The 18542-nt window shown below is 44.7% G+C and overlaps 3 protein-coding genes across 12 annotated transcripts in view; 2 read left to right on the top strand and 1 right to left on the bottom strand.

Annotated features, from left to right (window-relative positions):
* Window positions 1-338: 338 nt before the first annotated feature.
* Txndc17 (thioredoxin domain containing 17) lies at window positions 339-11591 on the bottom strand. Of its 2 annotated transcripts, none has more exons than XM_074047134.1 (4): window positions 11343-11591; window positions 10747-10828; window positions 10275-10350; window positions 339-3062 (listed from the first exon to the last, which is right to left on the bottom strand). In XM_074047134.1, exons 1-4 carry the CDS (start codon window positions 11485-11487, stop codon window positions 3018-3020), a joined length of 348 nt encoding a protein of 115 aa, XP_073903235.1. In that variant the 5' UTR covers window positions 11488-11591; the 3' UTR covers window positions 339-3017. The 2 variants fall into 2 exon arrangements, with proteins under 2 accessions (XP_073903235.1, XP_020032031.1); XM_020176442.2 differs by lacking the exon at window positions 339-3062 and adding an exon at window positions 9014-9206 and having other exon boundaries at window positions 11343-11588.
* The window catches only part of Kiaa0753 (KIAA0753 ortholog), a 71580-nt gene continuing 54304 nt past the window's right edge, over window positions 1267-18542 (top strand). For 3 of the 9 annotated variants that reach the window (XR_012438777.1, XM_020176437.2, XM_074047131.1), the window contains exons 1-2: window positions 11672-11936; window positions 16900-17055. Coding sequence is in view for 6 of the 9 variants with exons in the window: in XM_020176437.2 (XP_020032026.2) it covers window positions 16963-17055 (93 nt within the window). In the remaining 3 variants the exon portion in view is untranslated. Of the gene's footprint in view, window positions 1341-2048; window positions 2127-2404; window positions 2502-10941; window positions 11150-11671; window positions 11937-12319; window positions 12344-15465; window positions 16318-16899; window positions 17056-18542 lie in introns of those variants that run through there. The other 6 variants (XM_020176439.2, XM_074047129.1, XM_074047130.1 and 3 more) reach the window with 6 other exon arrangements.
* On the top strand, window positions 11563-15419 carry LOC141413634 (uncharacterized). Its single transcript, XM_074044770.1, has 3 exons — window positions 11563-11694; window positions 11774-11936; window positions 12238-15419. The coding sequence occupies exons 1-3, from the start codon at window positions 11563-11565 to the stop codon at window positions 15402-15404; spliced, it is 3462 nt and encodes a 1153-aa protein (XP_073900871.1). The 3' UTR covers window positions 15405-15419.

Below are 18542 nucleotides of genomic sequence, written 5' to 3'. Positions count from 1 at the left end.
TAGAGTCATATACAAGATAGTGATATGGGACAGGAGGGAGAGAGAGAGAGAGAGAGAGAGAGAGAGAGAGAGAGAGAGAGAGAGAGAGAGGGAGAGGTTGGGTGGTTTTAGGGACAGAGGTGGGCACTGGCCTTGTTCTTGGTGGGAAATTAGGTGCCTCTTGGCCTTAGTGCATCAGTATCAAGCCTGGACTGGAGACTCCATGGGGGTCCACCATTGACCATATGAGGATCACCATGGAATTGGGGTAGCCCAAGAATGGTGTTCCCCTTCTTTTGGGTTTCATTTGGGCTTCCATGCCAAATGAAAGGAAAGTGAAGAAGCTGATAAGAGAGACATACTGAGAAAGAATCTGCTACTTTCATAAGCAGCAGGTCTTTATTAGGGAGAGGAGACCTGAGAGGGACCCTCGGCCATCAGAATAACACTCTGAGAGGGGCCAGAGCATGCCTTTCTTACAGGCTGGGGATTTAAGCATCCTGTGGAGGGGAAAGGGAGGTTGGAGGGGGATGGGCATTAGGTAAGATGGTTGGGAAGGAGGATGGGGGAGGCACCGGACATTAGCAAGGAGGTCGTTGGGGTTGGGCAGGTATTCATATTCTTTTCTCGACATCCCATCATTTGCGATTGTTTCAGTGTTTCTAGACATTCCAGCAATGTATCCAGGTGGTGGGACGATGTCTCCACCAGGACTGTCCTCTCCTTGTATATAGTGGTGTCCACCCATGGTGTAGAGTGCTTGTCCCTCAAGGGCGAGGCCACTTTGCTGGTGTAAGGGGGTCGCCAGCAGTCCACCAGTCACTCTAGGTCACGCCTCTGCGCAGGACACTGGTAAGAAATGTCGTCAGAACGGGCTTTAGGTTGCCAGCAGGCACAAAGGCGGAAAACTATGACGCTGTTAAGGACCCGATGATGCACAGGAATCAATTTCCTGTGGGGACTGAAATGGCCCTTCTAAACTCTGAGTCCGGGCAGTCAGGTGTTCCCGCTGCCCCGGCGCCGCCTTCTCGCCGTTTGAACGCTAACTAGAGCGCAGCGATGCGAGACTGACTGGCCGAGGATGGGCGGAGCCGCCCGCCTGGGAGCGGGGCTGTGCCTGCCCCCAATCCCACAGTGCCCCGCGACCGGAAGGTGAGCCGTGGCTTCCGGTACCTCCTCGCCAATTCAGGCGGTTACTGTGTAGGGCTGGTGACGATTTAGCGTTTTTGCTTGTTATGGCCGTCGCTATGGAGACAGGTGAGTAGCGTTCTTGTGCTGGAGTCTCTGAAGAGGGTACTGTCCTCGGCCCAGATCTCTTCTCCCGCTTCCCGGACTTCCTTCCAGGCTCAACTCTCCGCGGGGTGAGAGTCGGACCGGCGGGGAGAGAGCTCTTTGGCCTTTTGCAGATTTTGATTTGTGTGGACGTCTTTTCTCCTGATGTGCCATTCAAATTCCGACCCCACCAGCTCCCCGGCTCGGGCGACGCTAAGGGAGAGGACTTAAATTTGAAACCGTCACTGCTTGGTTTTCCTTCTCACATGAGTTTGCATAAGTTTGAAACGTCGTGGATAACGTTGTGTATCATTCTGCCACTGAGGGTTCTCGCTGTCACGCTGTGCAGTTTCTTTTTCAGCTTGCATTTTAAATTTTTTCCTGGTTGACTTAACACTTAGCGATTGTGGTCATAACGTTATTAAAATAGGGGAAGGCATAGTTATTACGGCTTACCCCAGTGATCATGTTAACATCCCTACACAGTGGCTCACAAGTGATAGATATCCTGCCCCTTCTGTTTGCCTCTGTCCTTTAATGACTTACTTTAGTTTTAGAGAAACTCCTACTTACTCTTTTTAACCAGGCCTCTGATTTTCTTAGATTCCTAAGGAAGGTTTCTCCTCCCACACCTAGTCACACAGCTACTTTGGGAAGACTGCCACATGTTTTCCTTTACACAGAAATGTATTTCAACATTAATCAGTTTTTTTTTTAAACTGATGTTTCCTTTCTACAAATCAGTATTACCTATAGTGATGTTTATTTATGATGATTTTTGCTATCTTCTCTCCTAGATGATGCTGGAAATCGACTTCGGTTTCAGTTGGAGTTGGAATTTGTGCAATGTTTAGCCAATCCAAATTACCTTAATTGTAAGTTGTTGAGCACCTCACTAAGTTGGGTAGCTAGCCATTAATGATTTCTGACAGAACAGATGCAGTTTATAATAGTATTTACTTTTATACATTCTCAATTGAATGGGATTTTACTTATGCTGCTCTGTAGATATGATTGAGCAAATGAGGCCTTGTGTTTTGAATTCATTGTGTGTTGGTGGTGGGGATGTTAAATAAGGCGATTATTTTAGAGATCACAAATCAGTAGTCCAAGGATTGGTTTGACCTACAATTTTTTTTTTTATGCCTTTCAGTTCTTGCCCAAAGAGGTTACTTCAAAGACAAAGCATTTGTTAATTATCTTAAGTACTTGCTTTACTGGAAAGAACCAGAATATGCCAAGTATCTAAAGTAAGTTTAACTTCGTAATCATAAATATGTGTATACTTTATTATAATCTAAAGCACTGATATTCAGCAGTCTTCTTAGTTTCACACTAGAAAAATTTATTTTGAATCTCTCCACTTTTAGTTGTCACCACCTTAATGCACTTCATCACTAACTTGAATTACTTCAGTAATCTACTCACTGGTTATTTCTGCTTCTCTTCTTACCTTACTCCCTCAAACCAAACAAAGCAAAACAGTTTACTACACAGAATCAACTTAATCCCTTAAAGATGTAAATCAGTTTCTTGCTTAGAAGCTTTCAGTGGCCTTCCATCCCATGAAGGACAAAATCCAGTCTCTTTCTTGGGCTAAAGCCCTAGGTGAGCTGGTCTTGGCTGATCCAATTTTTTACTACTCTCCCTATCTCACTGGGTTTCTGATCCCAAGGAACTCATAATCTAGGGTACTTGAAAGGAGGATGTTTTCTGGAGGAAATCTTACTTGAGTGTAAGAGCTGCAGTCTTTTCTTTAGGACCTCCTATGTGCCAAGCACTGTGTCAAATGCTTCACATTCATTAATCCACTGTAAAGAAAACATATACACAAACACACCATTCAGATTGTTCAGTAGACAGTTTTCATTTTAAGACTTATTAAATTGCAAAAAGCATATTATAACTACAAACCTATTCCCTTTCAATGATTAAAAACCCCAGATCCCCAAACCAGAAAAACATGGACTCATACCTTTGCTTTGTCTTAATCCTATAGTTAAAAAGCAATAGTGAAGCTGAAACCAGAGTTTTGGACCCAAGGCCTAAACTCCTGAGATTCCGTATGCCAGGTCTGGCCCCGCTCCCCTAAATGCCAAATAAAGAGGCATGGTGAAGGCAGAGAATGGAGGTTTATTACATGGCACAGGACATTGCCATGGGAAGAGGCAAGCATTCAGCTCATCCTCAGTCATCTTCACGGTACAGACATGAGCTATAGGTTTAAGTAGACAAAAGAATTGGGGTAGGGGACAGAAGGTATGCATAGTTATATAGTCTCAGTCACAGGAGTGTTCTGGTTGACCATTATCTCAGTCCAAGGGTTCTCAGAGGGGTTCCAGAGAAGATGTTATAGCTGTCATCACTTGAGGGGAAGACATCTGGTTCCCACGAGAGAATTACTGCTGCTCCAAGGTGCAGCCTCATCATTATAGGTAATTGTCCTTGTTTAGAGGGGTGATCTTTCCTGCACATTCCACTATTGCTTATTGGAAGTTTTAGTCCTTTGTCATAAAAATGTTACCAGTTCTGTCCTTTCTGGAATCCAAGGTGATTGTAAAGTGACTGTAAAGAGAATGGCTTAGAGCAAAGACATACAATATGGGTAGGGATGCCAAGCTTCTCCTGTTTTTAGTTAATTTGTGGGCCCAAGTAAGGAGTCAGTGCTTTTCAGCAAAAGCAGTTTGAGTGCCTCTTACAAAACCTCTTTAAAAAAAAAAAATTTTTTTTTTTTTGACCAGGTGTGTTGGCACGTATCTGTGATACTAGTAGTCAGGAGTCTGAGTAGGAGGATTACTACTTCAAGGCCAGTAGGGCTACTTAGCCAGACATTGTTTAAAAAAAAAAAAGTTTGAGAGGAAAATGTTTCAAACTTGTTCTTTATCTAAGACACTAACTGGCTCTTTATGTAAGTGTTGGCTTATTTAATAGTCCAAAGAAAAGACTCTTTTTTCATTAGATTGCAATATGTATGCAGATTTACAAACTCAGTGTTTGAAATTTTAGTCACCTTCAAGTTCAGTCTCATCCACAGTTGCTGAGATATGGTCATCTAAACTCTGACTTGAGGTTTCCAGAGAGTACATGTTATTCCATCAGGGTATAGCTGACTCCATTGTTTGCTAGATGCTCAAAAGTTCTTTCCTTATATTGTGATAAAACATACCTCCTTGTAGCTTTAACCCATTCCTAGTTTTGTTTTGAGATACCAGTGTATGCTGCCTCTGAGACAACAGACATAGGTACTTAAGAGTCAAAAGAGGTTGCAGTAAATGCGGATGATGGAGGGGGTGAATTCAACTATGATATTTTGTAAGAACTTCTGTAAATGTCACAATGTACCCCCAGTACCACAATAATAAAAATTATTTTAAAAAAGAGAGGTTGGAAATTAATCCATTGAACATTTCACTAAGTCTGCATAGATTTAAAATTTTTTAAGTGGTTGCCAAAATTTAAAGAAAAGAAAGTTTTATGCAATGATCCACATTTTCAGTTATTCTTTAAAATAAGGAAGAGTTGGTAACCCCAGGTCTTCATTTTTACCAACTCAACAACTGGCTCCAGACAGTTGTCACATTATTTTACAGATGAAGAAACTGACTTTAGAGAGAGGTTTAAGTACCTTGTTAAGGCCACCCAGCTTGTACTCAGACCCTGACCCCCTTTTTTTTTTCTTTTATTCATATGTGCATACAATGTTTGGGCCATTTGTCCCCCCTTTCCCCATTCCCTCTCCCGACCCTGATCCTTTTAACTACTGATGCTGCCATGAAAAGGAATTAGCCAGGGTAGTGGGAATAGAGCATTCTAGGCTAAGCTACCAATAATTACAGGCAAAGTGTTTATTTTTGAAGTGTGACTAGCAAACCTTTAATATCTTTGAAGGACAGCATAGTACTGACCCTGCAATGCTGCTGTCACACCTGCAGCCTTGGTAACATTGGGAGGCTTGTTAGAAATGGCAGCGCTCAGGCCCTACCCTAGACCACCCAGAATCTGCATTTTATTACTAAAATTATTTAAAAATGCATATTAAAATTTAAGAAGCACTGCTGTAGCATATAGACTATTTCCCAAGCTTTAGATGGTTGCATCACTTCTACAGTTTTGATTTAATGTGTTTTAATAGTCTTATTTATATTTTACTTCTTTGCAGTTTGAAATAATTTCACTTACAATAGCTGTAAGAATAGTAACGAGAATTCTTGTGTATTCTTTGCACAGGTATTCTAAAAATATAACCACAGTACAATGGTCAAATTCAGAACATTAGCATTAATCTATTGTGTAATCGACAGGACCCATTCAGATTTTATCATGATGTCCCATGGTGTTGGTGTCCTGCATATATATCCAGTTTAGGCTTGTTTTGTTGCCATGTCTTCTTAGTTGCGTTTAACCAGAGTTCCTTGGGCCCTTTTATTTCTGTGACCAAAGTACAGAAACATTATTTTGTCCTTTGTATATTATTCTATTAGTGATGATGTTAGTTTTGATTCCTTGGTTGAGGTTGGTGGTGACTTCCAGGTCTCTTCTTACAAGTTACTGTTTTTTTCCTTGTGTAGTTAGTAAGTATCTCATGGAAAAATACTTTGAGACTATAAATATTTTGTTACATAAACTTTTTGCCCATTAATTTTAGCATTATTGAAGATACTGCCTGAAACAATTTGTACTGTGAGGTTTTCTACTGCCATCATTCTACATTTACTAGTTGGAATTTTGTGGTAGGGAAAAGCATTCTCTTGTTATTTATTCATTACAAACATTTACATCAGTGATTCATACTTCTGTGGATTGCAGTTGGTTTTTCTTGCCTTAATTGTCCAGATTTGGCTGCTGAGAGCACCTTCAAATTGGTTCCTAAGTGTTTAGACATATCCCTGTTAATGTTTAGTATTTCTTTTTGGTACTTTTTATGTTCCACGTTCATCTTATGCTTTCCCCATCGCAGCCCTGGAATCACCTATTTCAAAAAACGTGAAAACCAAGATCTGGGCACTAAACTAAGTATGTTAATTGGTATTTAGTATACCAGTACTAGGACTAGTAGTAGTGTACCAGTGGTAAGCTAGGCCTTTTAGCACACAAAGCTAGGGACTATATACACAGATATACACATCTATGTCTGCTTCTGTGTCTGTCTATATATTAAAAATCATGAGTGTATATAAATGTTTTCAATTAAAGCTCATCCTAACCTTTCCCCTTTTCCTTATGTGTAACTCTTTCTGATAGCTCCCAAATTAGCTGTTTATCCAGTGTACTTGCTTATCTGCTAGTCCTAGGTATACATTTTATGTAATTTCAGAATGGCTTTAATCCTGTACCGGGTATTTTTTTTGTGGGGGAGGTGATACTGGGATTAGAACTCAGAGCTTCTTGATTGCTAGACAGGTGCTCTACCGTGAACCACACCCCCTACCCTTTCTGCTTTAGTTATTTTTAGAATAGAGTCTCTGAGATTTTGCAAGCCGGCCTGAAATCTTCCTATTTGTGCTTCCCACATAGTTGTGATGATAGGTGTGCACCACTGTGCCTACCTTTTTGTGTTAAGATCTGCTGAACTTTTTGCTGAACTGGCCTTTAAACTTCAGTCCTCCTGATGTCCTCCCAAATAGCTAGAATTACAGGTGTGGGCCACCTGTTTGTTTTTTTTTGAGATAGGATCTCACTCCAAAACCTAAGCTAGCCTGAAACTCAGCTATCATCCTGTCTGAGAGTGCTAGGAATACAGGGTTGTGCCACCACTATGTAATAGTTCTTTTTGAGGTTGGTTTACTAAATAAAAGTTATCTTTTCATCACTCTTGATGGAGAATCAATGGCTACCAAAGTTACTAAAATAAGTGTTCATGTTCCTCACTTTGGAAGTCACTAGAATAGAATAGCATGATTTATTTCCAAATTTTGACTCCTTTTACTAGTCACTCTGTTGTATGGTCTTGGGCAAGTTACTTAATCTTTCTGACTTAACCTATCTTGCTTTTGAAGATTTTGCCTAATAATGACTTTCCATTTTATGCTTCTCTGCATAAGCAGGAGGAAAAACCTGCATTATCAAAGTGTACTACAGGTCTGGAGGTGTGGCTCAAGTGGCAGACCACCTGCCTAGCAAGTGCAAGGCCTTGAGTTCAAACCTCAGTACTGCCAATCCACTACGCCCCAAAAAAAGAAAAGAAAAAAAAAAAAAAACCCTATACTACATTAATGTCAGTAGAAATGGTAGGGACCAAGACCATTTTTGAGTAATCAATTTAGAAGGTAGCATTACTGACTGAAATTATGTTGATCATTAACTTATTAACTTAAATCCAGGTACCCTCAGTGTTTACATATGTTAGAACTGCTCCAATATGAACACTTCCGGAAGGAGCTGGTGAATGCTCAGTGTGCAAAATTCATTGATGAACAGCAGATCCTACACTGGCAGCACTATTCCCGGAAGCGGATGCGCCTTCAACAAGCTCTGGCAGAACAGCAGCAGCAGAATAACACCTCAGGAAAATAAAGAGCTGGTAGCAGACCAGGCTTTCACGACCTGTACATAATGTATTTCTATTGTACAGCAAAGACAAAGCTTCCGACCATTATTGTGGCAGCACCTGGGACCTTTCTTGTACTTTTTGATCAGCAGACTTTTTGTTAATAGATTGTTTCTGTGAAACCAGACTTGTTCTACTTTGATTTCTCTGTGGATCTGTAAGTTTTTATTAGCACTTAGCAGAATCAACTGAGTAAGAATGGAAGGTGCTATAGATAAGTTTAAGGAGGCAGTGGGCATGGAGAAGGAAAGGGTATCAAATATACCATATCAAAGTCTAAGCTTAGCTGTTCCTGACACATAGTAGTACCTCGGAGAAGTCCATAATCCCCTCACCACGTTACTGTAAAGGACTGGAGTCAAGGACTTCTTTTCATACACAAAGCAAGAATTGCAGTAAGGGACATACCTGGATTGCTCCATGCTGTGCAAACTAGCTTTAAAAAAGAATCACATGTATGTTATTGACCTAGTGATGGCAGGGAAAAGATTGGTGGTTAACTACTAACTGAACTCTTACGATGAGCCTTAAATGCTGTGGTCATTTGGGAAAGTTAATGCTTTCTTGCAAGTACCACAAACCAGGCTCTATGTTAAATGCTTTTTTGCATTCCCAGTTTTTTTTTTTTGGCAGTGCTGGGGCTTGAACTCAGGGCCTACACCTCGAGCCACTCCACCAGCCCTTTTTTGTGATGGTTTTTTCAAGATCGGGTCTCAGGAACTATTTGCCCTGAGTAGCTAGAATTACAGACTTGAGCCACCAGTGCCTGGCTTTGCATTCCCACTTTATTTGCAGAACAATCCTTGTTTGTAAAGGAGCTTAAGTAACTTGCCTGTGGTTACACAGTTAGTAAGCAGTAGAATCCAGAAGGACTTACTCCCACCACTAGGTTATCTAGTCATTAGGTCTTCTCTGCCCACTGCCTCATCCCAAGTGAATTAAGCAGATTACATTAGATGTTCTATTCTTTTCCTTAGTGAAATGTAAGTTCTACATTCTAAAGGCAAAGAAAGTTGCTTTGCAAATTTGTGGAATTTAAGATAAAAGCTCCTAATTCCTTCAGAGATTTGGAAGTTGTCTACTGTACTATTGGGAGCTTTTAGTGATTTGTCACCTCTGATACTATATTTCTTTGAGCTTTTACTAACACAGGTGAAGTCTTACTAAAAATCTTTAAGATCTCCATACGTTACAAGCAAAATGGAGGTTCGTGGGTATTTTAATAACATTTTTTATTGTTTAGACTTACACTGATTTTAACACCATCATTCATTTATTGTTACGAATTCAAAGCAAGTATGAAATTTCTTTTGGAAATCAAAACCAACATCATCAGCTCTTAATCTTCAGAGAACAACATCTCCACAAGGTCGGCCTGAAGACACTCAGATTCCACCAATTTTTGAGGCTGTAGGCAAAGAACAGTCAAGTCTTAACCACTGCTACAAAATGTTACTAGGAGTGGAGTGAGTTCTACCTCGAATGACCAGTCTTTGAACACAGAAATTATGCCATTCAGAAACTATCAGCTAGTAATAACAAGTTTTGTGAAACAGCTAACATACTTACCTTATGATGAATCATTAGAATACTTGGCTCAAGGGCCTTAAACCCCAAATACCAGGAAGCTCCACAGACTAAAACAGGAGACAGCAAGCCCAATGCAATCCATCTCCTCAACTGTAATTTAGGACCCCAGAAGCATGACTGAAATAGAATAGGTGCCCTTTCTTTCAAAACTGAATAATAGATTAAATGGAAAACCACTGATGTAAGTGCTTTAAGGCATGAATCAACTAACTCCTGGCTACAGATTTCTTGGAAAAGTAACTTAAAAACATGAAAATGACTTAATATTTAAACATTTGCAGTAGCTTATTGGGATTGGCCAATGGATGGACAGCCAAGCTGTATTTTTTTGTTTGTTCTTTTTTGAGACAGGGTCTTGCTATGTAGCTGAGGCTGGTCTTGAACTTGCTGAGTGCTGAGATTACAAGCGTGAACCACTACATCTGCCTAAGTTATATGTTTTCATTGCACTGTGAACAGCAATGATGTCTATGATGAAATGTCAAGATCCTTTCAAATACGATTTTTTATATATTTTGGCAGTACTGGAGTTTGAACTCAGGGCCTAGCTTACTAAGTGGGCATTCTACCACACGGGCCATGCTTCCAACTCTTTTTGCTTTAGTTATTTTTTGAATAGGGTATCAGGTTTACGCCTGGACCATGATTCTCCTATTTATATTTCCCGCCTAGCTGGGATGACAGGTATGTACTGCCACACCCAGCTTTTATTGGTTGAGATGGGGTCTCCACAAACTTTTCTGCTGGGGCAAACCTTGATCCTCACGACCTCTACCTCCCTGATAGCTAAGAAGGTCTGGTTACCTGGCTTTTAAATGTGGCTGGTAAAACAAGCGTTCTGATAGAGTGCATTGTAGACTCAACATAGTAAAGAAAAGATACTCACTGTTCCATACTTAAGTAGTGTGGGCACTGCAGTTATTTTCAGTTTTTGTCTGAAGTCATTATTTGGATCTTTCCAACTACACCAAAAAAAAAAAATGATTATGAGAAATATTTGGTTAATTACAGTTTGCTTAATATTTGACATATTCCTATATTTAGTATTCTAGTAATCATTAATCTTTTAAACGTTTAAAAAAAAACCCACAAGGTCTATAACTTATTAACCCTCTGCAAAGTTTTCATTTAAAGTGTGACAAAAATATAAAAGCCATTAAATTTTGAATTTACATCAAGCCAAATTAATTACCTTCACTTAATTCTAGTGGAACATTTAATTAGAATTAAATAGCTTTCAGTGGTTTGACTTATTAGAATTTACCTTAAAACGCAGAACCTGAGTGAATCTCTGAGGCTTTTTCCACCTAAGTTTGCAAGTCTTGCGTATATGAGTGAGCGTTTTTTTTCCTACTTACTAAGATTTTTCTCCTACTTGGCAGTAGATGAACACACATCCTTCACTAACGTGTTTCAGCCCCTCTCGGACGACTGGTTCAGCTTTAAAAAAAAAAGTTAATAGAGAATAATTACACATCAGCTGTACAGTCCTCTGCCCTCTCCCCCTGGCTCTTGGAAAGAACTCAGACTTTAACCTGAAGTTAAGACTTTCTGAGGAGGTAAACAAGTCAGGTGTCCTCTGCTGGCCCTAGAACCAATTTAAGGGTTAAGGAGCAATCCCAGTCTTGATTGGCCTTATGTCACACGCCCGGAGCAATGAAAAGCAGAAATATTTGCTGACTGAAAGGAGACCAGTTTACGTGTCCTGTAAGACACTAACCATTTGCGGAAATGAGAAGTTTTAAAGAACTATATCCCAAGGTGATCTGGGTCGGAAGATAAAAGAACTATCTTGGCGGAACCGGGAAGGATTTAGGAGGGGACAAAGGGCCAGTTCAGACTGCCCGTGGATCACCGGACCATGACTCTACCTGTGCCCCTTCTCAAGCCCGCTTTGGCCATCGCCTCCGTCTTCCCTCCACTTCTGGGCAGCATCCCCCAGTCCCGGCCTCACCTTGCACACAGTCGGGACACCAGCTCTTCCCTTCGGCGTCCTTAGAACCGCTAAAGTAGGCGAAAATAGTCTTGTCGTGGTGCTGCTCCACAGCCCGGTTGAACTCCTCGAACCCAGACACGCTCACCTCCTCGAAGAGCGCCATGGGGACACGCAGGGCCGAGGGCCGGAGGAGCTGTAGGGTCCCGCCGCCGCGAGGCGGGGCCCATGCGGGGTGGGGATGAGCCTGGTCCCGGTGGGCGGGGCCGGGCGGGGCCTACGGAAGCCTGCGCCGCTCTGCGGGGCTACGGGAGCCCTCGAGGGCCACTACTCGCTTGCACCGTCTTTCCGTTTTCGTTTCTCAGCTGTTTCGGTGCCGGCTTGCCTCCTCTACCCAGGCTTCTGCCCTAATCTGGTCCCGGCCCCCTGGTCATTGACACTGGCTGCCAAAGCTGCCGCCGTACAACACCTGGAGACTTAAGTGTCTCAGGGCCCTTAACAACTCCCAAGCGGCTCGGCGCCTGTTGCTATGGCGACCGGGCGAGCGGCCGGAAGCAAGGCCTAGTTGGGGGTTGCCTGCCCGCCTCCTGGTAGCTGCGCTTCGCCCCAAGCCAGGTGGGCTCGGGCCGAAGCTGGGGGGAATTCTGGGAAGCTGCGTTAGGCGTCATGGACCTGGGACAGAGGAGATCTTGACTCGGGCCGATTCTTCTTCTCCGTGCCCCCAGTTACCTTTTATTCTGTCTAGGTTTAGTGGGCCCGGGATCTGGGGGGTAGGGGGAGGGTGCGTGGGGGGCAGGAGGGAGAGAGGCTGCGAGGCCGGATCCGAGTGTGTGTGTGTGTGTGTGTGCACGCGTGCGTGCGTGCCGCTGCCGGGGACTAGGCACTAAGAAAGCAGTACAGGCGGCCGTCTGGGCAGGGAGTTGCCCGGAGCTAGGAGCAGGGCGGCAGCGGCGGGGCCCGGCCGGGCAGCGCCGGCGCGAGCTAGCGGCAGGGATGCCCCGGCGCTGCGTGGGGACCAGCAGGTCGCGGCGGGGTGTTCGGAGGCTGTGGGGGAGGCGATGGGGTGCAGGGAAGTACCGAGGCTGTGGAGCCAGGCGCCGGGTGAGGTCCTCGGTGCGGGAGATGTGCAGTGTGAGTGCAGAAAGGCTGCAGGATTGTCGACCGCCATTGGGGAGGAGACAAGCCGCGGAGACCTGCGGCTCCACTGAGTTGAACAAGGCCTCGGGAACACCTGGGAATGCAGGCTCGCTTGAGGCTGCAAGAGACCCCAGGGCTGTGTGGGTGAACGGGGCTGTGGGCGAGCCCGAGGTGGTGGGGTCTGTTGGGTCTGTGTGGGTGACTGGATCTGGGGAGGAGGAGGCAGACTGTAGGAGTCCCGGCGGCTGTCAGAGGAAAGGCCGTCCGAGCTCTCTGGGGCATGGGAGCATTCTGGAACTGTGGTTGAAGGTGCAGGCTATGAGAGTGGCTTCAGGATGCTGGGAAGGAAGCCGAGTGGAGCTCCTTCCTGTGCCTGCAGGACAGGGGTCATTCGAACTGGGTGTCCCTGGCCGGGCTTCCTGGTTAGAGACAAGCCAAAGTGGTGTCACAGGACCCTGGGTGAGAGGACAGGCAAGATCCTACCCGGGGACCTCAGGACTAACCTGTGCTGTAGGGCTAGGGGCAGGTTGTGAGAGAGCCTCAGGCCGCTGTGGGCAGGCACAGGCTGGGCTGGCACTTCCCCCCTTGGGGGTGCCTAGGGTGGTAGAAGAGGTGGGCTGTGCAGGTGCTCTGGTTCCTTGGGAAGGAGGACAGACTCCTGGGTTGTCTGAGGTCAGGGGATGGCCTGAGGCTGTGGAGGTGCCCAGAGCCAGGGAAGTGGAGATGGGCTGTGGCCATGCGCCAGGTCTAGGGAGGAGGGGGCAATTGGTACCGGTTCCTGGGGCTCTGGCACAACATGCAATCTGTGGGAATACCCCAGGTTTATGGGGAAGAGGACAGGCTATGGGAGTCTCTGATGCTCCCAGAGCTGTGGAGGAGGAAGCTATTGCTGGGGGTCCCTTAGACATGTGGCAAAGGAGACAAGAGGTGGAGAATATAGGGTCCGGGGATATCACTGACCTGTGGGGCACAGGACAGTCTGTGTGGTTGCCTGGTGCTACTGAGGAGGAAAGTAGATGTGCAGGTGACCCAGGATTTAGGGGAAAGGGACAGGACATGTGGGTAGAGACAGGCTGTGGAGGTGACCCAGGGTCAGGGGGAGCTGCACAGACTCCAGTGCTTTCTGCTCTTGGGGAGCAGGAGGCAGGTTCTCAGGGTGCCCGTGGCCTGTGTGGTCTAGAACAGGCTGTGGTTGTACCCAGGGCTTTGGAAAAGGAGACACACTGTGTGAGCATCCCAGGGATATGGGAAACAGGCCAGCTGCCGGGGCTGTCCCCGGCTGTGGTAGTACCAGGAGACAGGGGAGAAGGGACCAGCTATGGCAGCACTCCAGGTCTGTGGGACAGGCAACAGGCTCTGCAGGTGCCTGTGCCTGAGGCAAGGCCAGGGCTGGCTGGGGGGGAGAAGCTCAGTGGCAGTGTCCTGAGCCCGTGGGAAAGGAGGCAGGTCTTAGGGGAGCAGATGGCTCTGGTACCTGGGCCTGTGGATCAGGAGGCTGGCTGGGGGGCTGGCTCATGCCAGTGTGGGAGAAGGCAGGCGATGGGGATGTCTGAGACAGTGGGGTTGTCCAAGGCAGCAGCATTGCCTAAGCACAGGGGCACCTCAACTGGGGTTCCGTTGGCTCTGAGTATGCCTTCCCGAGTGCCTGCCCCCGTATGTGTGTCTGGCTCTGAATGCCAGGAAAGCAACTCTGGTGATGGCTTGAACCCATTGGAAAGGGTTCATGCTATTGGGATGCCCATGGCTCCTGAGGAGCTGTGGTCTGTGGTAGAGGATACTGGTTCTGGGGCTATCCCCCATTCCTGGGGAAGGAGACAGACTGTTGGACTTCCCGTGGCTCCTGAGTTACCTCGCTCTCTGGAGGTAGAGACTGGCTCTGGGGGGCTTTTAGGAAGGAGACAAACTGCAGGAATACCTGTGGTTGCAGAGCTATCTCCAGCTGGTGGAGGGCCTGTGCAGGAGGAAATTGGCTCTGGGGATGTCTCAGACTTGGGTGGAGAGAGAGAGACAGAGGGGGGACCTGCAGATACTAAGGGTTCCATAAGGATGGGGATGCCTGCTTCTGCCAGGATGTCTGGGCCCATATGGGAGAAGACTGGCTCTGGGGGCATCTCATGCTTGTCTGGAGACAGGCAGACTGCAGGGGTGTCCAGGGCTGTGGGGCTCCCTGAGCTCACAGGGGAGGATACACTCTCTGAGGGTCTCCTGGGCTTATCAGGAAGAAGACAGACAGTTGGGATGCCTGTGGCTGCTAGTGTTTCTGTGACTGTGGAAACACCTGCAGCTTCTGAGGTCCCTGGGCCCCTGAAGGTGAGGGATAGTAGCTCTGGGGATGGTTCCCGCATGTGGAGAAGCAGAACCACTGGGGTGTCCACTGCTGCCAGGGTTCCTGGACCTGTGGAGGGGGAGGCAGGTTCTGAAGGTGTCCCAGGCCTCTGGAGAAATAGGTGCAGTAGAACAATCCCTGAGGCTGTGCCTTTGCCCCTTGGGATGCTTGCAGCTGTTAGAGTTCCCATGGCCGGTTGTGTGCCTGCTGCAGTGTGGGTGACTGGGTCCTCAGGAGAGGAAGAGAGTGAGAGCGTCTCAGGCCTGACAGTGGCAATGAGACAGTCCACACAAGGAGCACAGGCTTTAGGGAAAGAGATGGGAGGTAGAGAGGTCCTGGGTCTGGCAAGGAGGGGCCAGGCTGTGGGGGCATCTTATGCCTGGGGCTGCCCAAGGACTGTGGGGGAAGACACAGCCTATGAGAATGTTCCTGGAGCGGCCAGGACAAGAACAGCTGTGTCCCGAGCTTCAAGAGAAGAAATGGACCTTGGCCATTTCAGAAATCATCCACAGCAGAGTGGGAGGAGACAGGGTGGAAGAGGGGTGGAAGTCAGGTCAAGGGGCAGTGATGTGCCAGAGAGTTATATGGGGGAGGACAGATTGAGGGGGGCCTTCCATTAATGTGTAGAGGCAATGAGGTGGGGGTGTCCTGGGGCTCTGTGGGGAGGGGGGCAGGTTGGGGGAATTTTGTCCTGTGTTGTGGATAAAGCCCCAAGCTGTAGGGGTGTCAGGATGGTGTAGAGATACTTTGCAGAGATGTCCTACGGTTTGTAGTGTAACAAATTGGGAGATTTCTTGTAACAGGAGGGAATGGGCAGATTGCAAGGAGAGGGTGACCCAGGACTTTGTATAGGGGAGGAGTTTGGACTTTATTTGTGAGTGTGAGTGAGTGATAGTTTGGGGGTCACATTTTTTCCCTAGTGGTGAGTGGACTGTGAGGCCTTGGGCATATGGAGGCTTCTGGGGGTAAAGTGCTGACTACATAAAACTTGCAGCTGCTCTGGCCCCAGTTTTGTAGGCCATTCTGCGGCTCCAGCCCCAGACCTGTGGTGCTGTCACTCATGGCCCTCCTCCTGTCTGGTCATGTCTCTGTAGTCTTAGAAATAAGGAATCTCGGACAGCTATCTTTGTGTTCCTATGGATGTTGTCTTTAAGCAAATCTAGTCTGCAAACTTCAGATTTATTCAAAAACTTAAGTTAGGGCTTTTTTTTTTTTTTTTGAATCTTGAGTTTCACAATTGATTTACTGTGAGATTCTTTGAAAGAATAAATTCCCCAGTATATTGAAAACTAGTCATTTCTTGAAAAACCAGCTTAAGAAATGTAGACTTAAATTATCTACTAAGCTCAGAGTACTGTGTTGTGGGAAATAGAAGAGCAAGACAAGGCCCTTAACCCTCAGGGAATCTTGGCCACCTGGCAAGATGAGATGGAATAGATAAATACCCATATGGGACAGCGCTATGTGAGAAGCACCTGAGTGACAAAGCCATTAACATGTATAAAGAGGTCTTCAGAATAGAGAGAAGCAATGGTAAGGGCACAGCCCTTTACAGCTTACTAAATGCCTTATTATCTGTAACCTTGTGAATGTATGTAGGATGGGGAGAAATTGAAGATTTAGAGACCCATTCTGCTGTTTTAAATCTTGGAATTCTGATCCCTGAGGTTTACTTAAGAGTTGGTCAGAGTTATATCCATTTGGGCCACCTGAAAGAGAGCACCATACTGCTTTTTGAGTGGTGATTAGGATTTATTGAGGTACAATGTTTGTCCATAAAAACCACCCTTCTACGAAATGTTAATTTATCATGGCAGAGCTCTGTTTTGTGAGTGATGTCTTGCTGTAGGCTCTTTAGATTTAAAATTTGGAATCTCTTGGGCCTAAGAGATTGTTATTAAAATAGTAAGCATCTCGTATTCTTGTGAAAATGAGAAACTCAAAAGTGGTTGCTTTTATAAATGGAAGAAACTATCTTACCTGTCTCTAAGCAATCACTCTTAGCATGAGAGTCTATGAGTTACTTTGAGAATATTGTTATATGAGCATGGCATTGTATTTTTATCTATTGTTTGTTTGAAGACTGTTGGTTTAAAAATAACTGTTTCATTTTAGCAATGGTTGTAAGAAAGACTTGCCTGATGACTAAGCTGTCACTATTCTGCACTATCTGACCTAATGGGACCAGGCCAGCCAGCTTCCATCTGTGTTCATCCAGTATCCAGTACCCAGCTAGATGGGATGAGTGACTCCAGATATCTTCAGACCCAGGTAGTTTCGTTTTTCTTCAGATAATTATGAAATATTTCAAATATAAAAGTTGAAAGAAAGGCCTGAATACTTGTGAAACCACCTTCTAGATCCAACAGTTGTTAACAAATTGTCCTGTTTTTCTGTCTACCCAACTGTTTGTCTTGCTAACATTTTTGCAGAGCCATATTAAAGAAGTTGCAAACATTAGGACATTTCACTTTTAAATATTTGTAAGTACTTCTAAAAATGATTTCTTCTACTTAATCATAATACCATTACCACACCTAAAAAAATATCTAACAGCCAGTTTTTATTCGGTTGCTTCAACAATGTCATTTCCTCTGACATTGTATTACAAAACCCTTCAAATACACAGCAAAGGCGAATTTTAAAGTTTCACTGTATTTGTTTCATTGAACATCTATCCTTTGATCCATCCCTCCAGAGATCCATCCATCAATTCATGTTTCTTTTTTGACACATTTCAAAGTCAATTGCAGAGTTGGTACCTTAGCTACGGCTGCATGCATATTGTACACTAGAATTTACTCTTTGTTTACCAGCTTTTTATTTTGATGTAAATTTTACATAAGAAATGAACACACTGAAATGTGTACATCTTGTCACATTTGCTGAGTTTTGACAAATACGTACACATTTGTGACTTGTATTTCTATGAAAACATCATGTTTATTACCCTAGAAAATTCTCATATGTCTTTTCCAGACAATCCTCACTCCTGCCCTCCAGAGGAAACCATTCTTACTTTTATCTGCCAAAGATTAGTTTTGCCTGTTGTAGAAATTCATACACATGAGACCATCTGATATGTATTCTTGTGTAAGATTTCTTTTACCAAGTATAAAGTTTTTGAGATTTGTCTATGTTGTTGCATGTATCAGTATTTTGTTTCTTCTTAATCCTTTTTACTAATTTTATAGTATGAGTCTACCACAGTTTGTTTATTCATTCTTCAACTGATGACATCTGTACTGTTTTCCACTTGGAGTTATCACATATAAAGATGCTGTGAACATTCTTATACAGAATGTTCCATTTCCCTTGGGTAAATAACTTTAAGAGTGAAATGGCTGGGTCATGGGATGGATATATATATATATATATATATATATATATTTTTTTTTTTTTATATATATACACACATACACATACACACATACATATACTTATATTTATTTATTTATTTTGGTGGGATTAGGGTTTGAATTCAGGGCTTCATGCTTGCAAAGCAGGTGTTCCAGTCCATTTTGCTCTGTTTTTTTGTTTGTTTGTTTTTTGTGGTACTGGGGTTTGAACTCAGCCTCACACTTGCTAGGTAGGTGCTCTGCTACTTGAGCCACTCCACCAGCTGCTCTGGTTATTTTGGAGATGTGGTCTCACAGACTGCCTGGGCTGACCTCAAATTACAATCCTTCTGATCTCAGCCTCCTAAGCAGCAAGGATTACAGCCGTGAGACCCTGGTGCCTGGTGGGGAAGGTGTATA

The sequence above is a fragment of the Castor canadensis genome, chromosome 11 (genome assembly GCF_047511655.1).
Source record: "Castor canadensis chromosome 11, mCasCan1.hap1v2, whole genome shotgun sequence".
Lineage (NCBI taxonomy): Eukaryota > Metazoa > Chordata > Mammalia > Rodentia > Castoridae > Castor > Castor canadensis.
Note: the sequence above shows the minus strand (reverse complement) of the source record. Positions and strands in the feature narration are given on the sequence as shown.